This window comes from Ylistrum balloti, unplaced genomic scaffold (genome assembly GCF_031769215.1).
Source record: "Ylistrum balloti isolate Yb309-2 unplaced genomic scaffold, AGI_CSIRO_Ybal_v1 Utg371360, whole genome shotgun sequence".
NCBI lineage: Eukaryota > Metazoa > Mollusca > Bivalvia > Pectinida > Pectinidae > Ylistrum > Ylistrum balloti.
The window spans coordinates 628,466-636,404 of NW_026782721.1; the positions used below are offsets into that span (position 1 = coordinate 628,466).

At 36.7% G+C, this 7,939-nt stretch overlaps 1 protein-coding gene across 1 annotated transcript; it reads right to left on the reverse strand.

Moving 5' to 3' along the window:
• Nucleotides 1-4,562: 4,562 nt before the first annotated feature.
• LOC132562202 (protein piccolo-like) lies at nt 4,563-6,265 on the reverse strand. Its single transcript, XM_060226933.1, has 2 exons — nt 6,171-6,265; nt 4,563-5,892 (listed from the first exon to the last, which is right to left on the reverse strand). The coding sequence occupies exons 1-2, from the start codon at nt 6,263-6,265 to the stop codon at nt 4,563-4,565; spliced, it is 1,425 nt and encodes a 474-aa protein (XP_060082916.1).
• Nucleotides 6,266-7,939: the final 1,674 nt, after the last annotated feature.

Below are 7,939 nucleotides of genomic sequence, written 5' to 3' on the forward strand. Positions count from 1 at the left end.
AGTACATTATAACGGCCGAGTTTTTGTCAAAGACAACGTTAAAAGTTTCTTTTGTTTTAAATAAAGTACTAATTATCTCTAGAGAGCCTAGAACTGCCGACTTCCGTCATATACGGAAGCGGAAATTTCAAGTTAATTACGTTTACAACTTTACCGAACTCAGTGCAGTGATTAAAAGCGACAAATTTTAAATTAAGTACTGAGTTACACATGAATAAATGATAGGTCCGGCTTCTCCAAGCTCTCGCATATTTTATATCTTTTTTTTTCACCGCTGACATCATCTAGTGCACTTCTCTCGTTCTAATGAAATCTCAACAGTAAAACTGGTCGAAGTATCACACATGTTATCCGATGGACGGGAAATATCTCCGGCTCATTTCTAGGATCTAGAAATGTCTACTTCGTCAACTACAACCATTTCTTTTGTGTCCACTGATAACAGGGACTCATAGGAAAGAACGTTTTGTAGCGAGCCAGTTTGTTACAAAGTGGCAACTTGTTGCAGTAACATTTGTAACAACTTTGGCCATTTAGATTAAGAGATTATTACACGAATGTTACAGATTGGTACGCTGTAACAAATCGGCTTTAACTCTTTTGTAGTGCTATCAAACCGAAATGTCATAACACATGACTATGACTCCGCCAATCTGATCACATTATACCAATCACTTTTTCAGTGTATGCCGAAACGTGGTTCTGACAACAGCCCTTCCCTATCACATAATACTGACAACAGATATCTTTTTCAGAGTCGTCATGTTGAAATGTGATAGCTTTGGCCCAGAAATATGACAGCCAGCTTGATCACATTAGTCTGACAACAGGGACCGTAATGTAGTGTCGTCATACTGAAACGCCATGACCCGTATATGTAATATCACTACGTTGTTGAACACTTTTATTTTACAATATTTTTTAAAATTTCTTTATTTTTACTTGAAAAGAACTGTAGTTATAGATTGTACATCACAAAGCTACATTTTTGTACCAAATTATCAACACGCGGTTTACGCTATTCTTGTGTCTTTTTCGTTCTAGAAGTGTGTCATCCGAAGTCGTTGTCCTTAGTGCAAAACATTATTTGCTCTCTTGTCTCAGTTATCAGTAAATTTATCATTCGGCACTATTCGGTATAATTCGGTACAACGATATGGAGGTCAAGAAAACATTGACAACGAATTGTACGATCAAACTGTCAGTCATGAAGAATGAGGTACAAGCCACAATCATGTTATCACAATCAGGAACACATGCGAACAGATTGTAAACCACCAAGATTTGACCTTCGAAATAAAGGCTATCGTATTCTACATTGTATTTCTCCCTACGAAATGACTGTACGGTGTGTCAGTAAGACCGCCACAGCCATGAACCTCGGATTTCATCAATATGCCTACATATTTTACAATGGAATGCATGTAATTTCACGGTGTGTTATACAGCTTTATTGACGTTTAACGTATGTAATATCACGCTGCGTTCTACGTATAGTATTAATAGCCGTGATTGTCGAGGCGAGCTAGATATGACCGAATTTTCGAGAGCCACGGACAATAGAGAACGAATATATTGATTAGGAAACTTGATGACTTTGTTGGTTCTCTCTGTTCGTTGTAAAGGTTCCTTGTCATCCGGTTGTCAAACGTTTGAAGGAAGCTGATAACCTACGGATGCAAAGCGTTTTAAGAAAACCGATAACATATGGATGTGGAAAGCGTCTAAATGACGCTGATAACACGCACGCGAGCATGAATGACATTTCTACTGTTGCCACATAGTTGCGTTCCGAACGACTTAATTCTGGGTCGCGCTAATGCAGCTTAATTATCATACCTAAAACTGTCTATAGAAATGGCATTAAGTGCATGTCCATTGTTGCCAGTGGATTGTGTTCTGTGATGTGACGAATGACGACAAGAATATAGGAAGGTCACGATTGACAGGAAGTAGAACATAATTCAATATAAGTTGAACACCAACGTATTGTTTTAGACTCTATAACTTTAATAATGAAATAATGCTCTTTATATGACGTTTTATATGATTTTCGCTTATGGACTTCATTTTTGACGGTGCAATGTTGATGGCGTAATTCGGTTCATGACGTCAATAATTTTCGTTGCTAATTTAAATGTCATAACGCTGGGAGTCTTTGGAAAATTTCAACTAAATTTTGTATAAGTGATCACCATAAATCATAAACTACCTATTCTTGATTTGCAGGACTAGAAAACAAATATTTCTGAGCTTAGTTATTGAGCGAACATTGCATTTTTTCATAAATCAAAGCGACTGCCTCATTCTAATCATAAAAAACCCCCAACTATTTCCCTACGACATCCAGAATTTTCATTTTTGGTTGCAATGCATTTTAACCTTGTTAAATCAAAAGAATTGGGCAATTTCACATCATTTTAACACTTATGGTCCATGCAACATTCTAACATTGTTGGCTTTTTGATTTTTTTTTCAATAAAAGCGGAAATATCCTTTTGAAAATGCCGCACCTCGATTATGATCAAAATGTCTGTTATAACAGGTGATTTTATCCTATAACACATATCCTCTGAGGCCTGTATCGAAAAATAGGCAGCAACATTTCGAATTTTTTGCTTTTAAATTACTTCCCTAACTCTGACCTTCGAAAGAATCATCTCCTAAACCAAAGTTAAATTTTAAATTTCTTCTTTTCTAAATCAAAGAAATTTTGACCACCAGACTTTCAAACATCGTTAAGTCTTAAGGTTTAGTAGGTAGTGTTGTATTATTGTGTGTTGCCTGTGCTCTCTCCCCAACATTTCTAATTTTTCCTTTCTCGTGTCGTTATACAAATAGAGAACAGATTATATGATGCTGGTGGATCATTATTTGGGGTATATTGTTATGATTCATTGAAATAATGTCACTGTAACAACATAGACAAGGTATTGCTGGTCCTATGTCGATCTACAGCAGCTGAAGATACCTAAATCTAGATTTGTGTTTATGTATATCTCCACTAAGGCGATCGACCGACAGAGAGTAATTCCAGTTCAACACAGAAAACACTGTCAATAAACGACAGATTTTTTCAGAGATTTTGACAAGTTTCCGATAAAAGCGAAAAACACGAAGAAGCTATCCAGATTCTGATCCAATGTGGAGCTCCTTGCTCTATAACAGTTACTATCGTCTGTCATCTTCACTATTCCCGAATGTTATGTAAGTGTACTACGATTCACTGTTGGTGAATGTTCAAGCCAGGAATCCCATCATTCTCTTTACATCAATATACCACCGACTGCACCTCACTTCATACAATCTGTATAATCACGACATATGGACAGACCCAAAAATGGCAGCGTGTCAGAGGAAGGTTTAGTACTCGTCTTTCCATCGTGTAATCGATGAAGACAAACAAAATAAAGACAGAAATGAGAGAGAGATTTTGTTAGATTTAACATGTCTTTGCAGTCATGAATATTCATATCTTTATCTCGATAAGCCTCGGTATGGCTGTAGGATGATAGGTACCACAATGTTGACCACACCAGTCAAGAGGTCTTTGTGTACGTATTATTACCATCGTGTCAGGAAAATCGACGAGTCCTTAAACTGACAATTCTGACATTTAATATCATAAAAGTATGTATAACCATAGGACCTCTCAAACGCTATACCAACCCTTTCTTTATATGCATTAACGAATTTCGACTGACGTCAACGAGACTGGTTGTTTGACAGTCGGTCAAGAGACAGGTCATGTGACGTCAATCGTACAATATGGCCGTGCTTGATATAGCGGAATCATTAAGAAATGACACCAAAATGACTAAAATAGTACAAATATCAATTTTTACTTTTTAATATTGATTACTCTATACTCGACAATTTTCTTTTAGATTTTATGAAACCAAGTAACTGTAATACAATCACATTTCCTTCCCTGTGACCAAACTGGACATCTGTCCGGAAACAGCGATCTGAGAGGATTACACCAGTACAGAGTGTCTAATACCAAACCACAAACAAACACGAAATAAATGTCATATAGACGTTTTGTTTACCGACAAAGTGTACTAAACAGTCTAGCTTGTATTTTACACCTTAAGTAGACAACCTGACTCTTAACAGACCAGTTTCTGTCAGCCATTTTCCTGCTTGTCTCTCTACTACAGAATCACCTAAATTTGACTCTGATTTTTTTTTGACATTTTCCGAAGTCTGTGTATGATTTGGTATCAGATTTTAAAGCAGAGCTGCAGTGATGTTTTTCTATTGATAAAGAAATGTTCCCTTCAAATTGATTTCTTCGCCGCCGGATTCCTTGTAGTATACGATGTCGTTAAACGTATCCTGGACTTAATTGATATAATTGATAATATTATCTAACTAAAGTCGATAAATATCAATGTTTCTTGAAAGAGAAACGAAGAAAGTTAATTAGCAAAAAGTTAGAAAAAACGATAACAGAACCTTCTAATATACTGAAGCTGTAACACTAACATTCTGTTAGAATCCAGAATCAAATCCTGCCTGAGGTGTCCAACGTCCAAACGTATTGTCTTGGCTACCATTTAAAACGTAACGGCTAATTGTTTAAATGGTTGTTTGGTACTGGAGAATAGATTGGATGGTTGTTTGGTACTGGAGAATAGATTGGATGGTTGTTTGGTATTGGAGAAAAGGTTGGATGGTTGTTTGGTACTGGAGAATAGATTGGATGGTTGTTTGGTATTGGAGAAAAGGTTGGATGGTTGTTTGGTACTGGAGAAAAGGTTGGATGGTTGTTTGGTACTGGAGAATAGATTGGATAGTTGTTTGGTACTGGAGAATAGATTGGATGGTTGTTTGGTATTGGAGAAAAGGTTGGATGGTTGTTTGGTACTGGAGAAAAGGTTGGATGGTTGTTTGGTACTGGAGAATAGATTGGATGGTTGTTTGGTATTGGAGAGTTGATTGGATGGTTGTTTGGTACTGGAGAAGAGTTTGGCTGGTTGTTTGGTACTGGAGAATAGATTGGATAGTTGTTTGGTATTGGAGAGTTGATTGGATGGTTGTTTGGTACTGGAGAAGAGTTTGGCTGGTTGTTTGGTACTGGAGAAGAGTTTGGCTGGTTGTTTGGTATTGGAGAGTTGATTGGATGGTTGTTTGGTACTGGAGAAGAGTTTGGCTGGTTGTTTGGTACTGGAGAATAGATTGGATAGTTGTTTGGTATTGGAGAGTTGATTGGATGGTTGTTTGGTACTGGAGAACAGTTTGGCTGGTTGTTTGGTACTGGAGAAGAGTTTGGCTGGTTGTTTGGTATTGGAGAGTTGATTGGATGGTTGTTTGGTACTGGAGAAGAGTTTGGCTGGTTGTTTGGTACTGGAGAATAGATTGGATGGTTGTTTGGTATTGGAGAGTTGATTGGATGGTTGTTTGGTACTGGAGAAGAGATTGGATGGTGGTTTGGTACTGGAGAATAGATTGGATGGTGGTTTGGTACTGGAGAATTGTTTGAATGGTTGTTTGGTACTGGAGAATAGATTGGATGGTTGTTTGGTGCTGGAGAATAGATTGGATAGTTGTTTGGTGCTGGAGAAGAGATTGGATGGTGGTTTGGTACTGGAGAATAGATTGGATGGTTGTTTGGTACTGGAGAATTGTTTGAATGGTTGTTTGGTACTGGAGAATTGTTTAAATGGTTGTTTGGTACTGGAGAATAGATTGGATGGTTGTTTGGTGCTGGAGAATAGATTGGATGGTGGTTTGGTACTGGAGAATTGTTTGAATGGTTGTTTGGTACTGGAGAATAGATTGGATGGTTGTTTGGTGCTGGAGAATAGATTGGATGGTTGTTTGGTGCTGGAGAACAGATTGGATAGTTGTTTGGTGCTGGAGAATAAATTGGATGGTTGTTTGGTGCTGGAGAATAAATTGGATGGTTGTTTGGCATTGGATAATTGTTTAAATGGTTGCTTAATTGGTATTTTGGAAAAAAAAATTATTGTTTGTTAAATCAGTGTCGGAGTTACATTTGATTGGTTGCCATGCGATGAAGAATGCCACCAGACGATGTTTGGTTTGGAAATCCGTATAACAAATTAAATAACTTGGATAATTAGAACATGTGCCTTAAACTATTATAGGGACAAGTTATCCGCATTAACTGTAATTCATATTTTATAACATACTTTAATTACACGTCAAGCTGATTCAGCATAATGTTTACATAGTCTTTTTCACTGAGGCGCTTACAGACAGGTCCTATCGATCTAGAGCCCCGGGACTTAATCATCCTTTATTGTTTCGCTGAATAGAAATGTTAGATTTGATTCGTATTACTACCATATTTCTCCTGCTCTCAACCTTGTAATATCAGATGGCACTTCTGAATAATTCATTCAAATATCTGAGATTTGATACATGTGAATGATATCGTTTGAATACACTTGTAAAATCGTTCAATCGAGAGTCGGTGCCTGTTTCAAGATACTGTTTCCGTCACGTGATTGAAAATAATTCGAGTTTGTGGATATAGTGCGCGCCATTAAAAGCGACATCCACGACAGTGGTGTAGTGATGCTGAAATAACAGGTACATTCCCATGCGACATTGACAAAATGATGAATTCTTGGCAGAAGGACACTTGTAATTTCATCACAATTAAAAATTAAGATGCAGAGTCTCTTCCATCGAGTGTACTAATTTTCGTCGTCTTAAAAAAAGTTTTAGAAAAAAAAAAAAAAAAAAACAGAGAAAATTCCAGCATGTCAACACAATCACAATTTATTAAAACTCTGGTAAAATATGATCAAATGAAAGATTTACACGGACACTCCTAAAAAAGTAGAAGCAAGGAGATGTTCCGGTTATGATTAGACTGTCGGCATAACTCTAACAGCAGTATCCAACATTAAAACGCTGTAACGACTTTGAGCGCATTCCTCGAGGAGCTTGTAATATATATGGGAATATCTGGTCATCTTTCATGTGATCTTTAAACATTGAACAGTTACCAGATGGTAACACGCAGTCCTCGGGAATGCAATTGGTGTGACAGATAGAATGTGGTCCGTTAGGGGGATTACTAATCTGTCACCCAAATTGTATTCATATTTCAAAGCAAATATTAACATTCATTTATCCCATGTTCGTACAGAATGTGTTTAAAAATTCCCGCTTTGCGAAATACTGACGTCAGAAAGTTCATATTATAATTCCTCAGGTCGTTAAAAATATGGAATGAAAAAGCATGATAACAAATTTAACTTTTTTTATACATACATGTGTGTGTGTAATTTATGTAATATTTGTGTCTTGATAAAGCGGCAGGTTGCCTCGAAATTTTGACAATTCGCTTGTCCGTACTGTTGCTATTACGTCATTGATCATACATATTATATATATATATATTAGCAATTTCTTGATAACCATGGTATCTTCCTTGTCTATTTGGGACAGTTGTCCTTTATTATACATTAATACTAAAAAGTGACACGTATCTACACGTGCCATTTCTTCAGTATGTATCTACACGTACTATTTCTTCAGTATGTATCTACACGTACCATTTCTTCAGTATGTATCTACACTATTTCTTCAGTATGTATCTACACGTACCATTTCTTCAGTATGTATCTACACTATTTCTTCAGTATGTATCTACACGTGCTATTTCTTCAGTAGGTATCTACACGTACTATTTCTTCAGTATGTATCTACACGTACTATTTCTTCAGTATGTATCTACACGTACTATTTCTTCAGTATGTATCTACACGTACCATTTCTTCAGTATGTATCTACACTATTTCTTCAGTATGTATCTACACGTGCTATTTCTTCAGTAGGTATCTACACGTACTATTTCTTCAGTATGTATCTACACGTACCATTTCTTCAGTATGTATCTACACGTACCATTTCTTCAGTATGTATCTACACGTACCATTTCTTCAGTATGTATCTA

Excerpts from the sequence above, each read along its gene's own strand:
- LOC132562202 (XM_060226933.1), bottom strand. The coding sequence starts at position 6,265 with ATGATTAAGTCCCGGGGCTCTAGATCGATAGGACCTGTCTGTAAGCGC. Across the intron at positions 5,893-6,170 it reads ATGCTGAATCAGCTTGACGT|CACCAAACAACCATCCAATT; the intron begins GTAATTAAAGTA and ends TTTATTCTCCAG.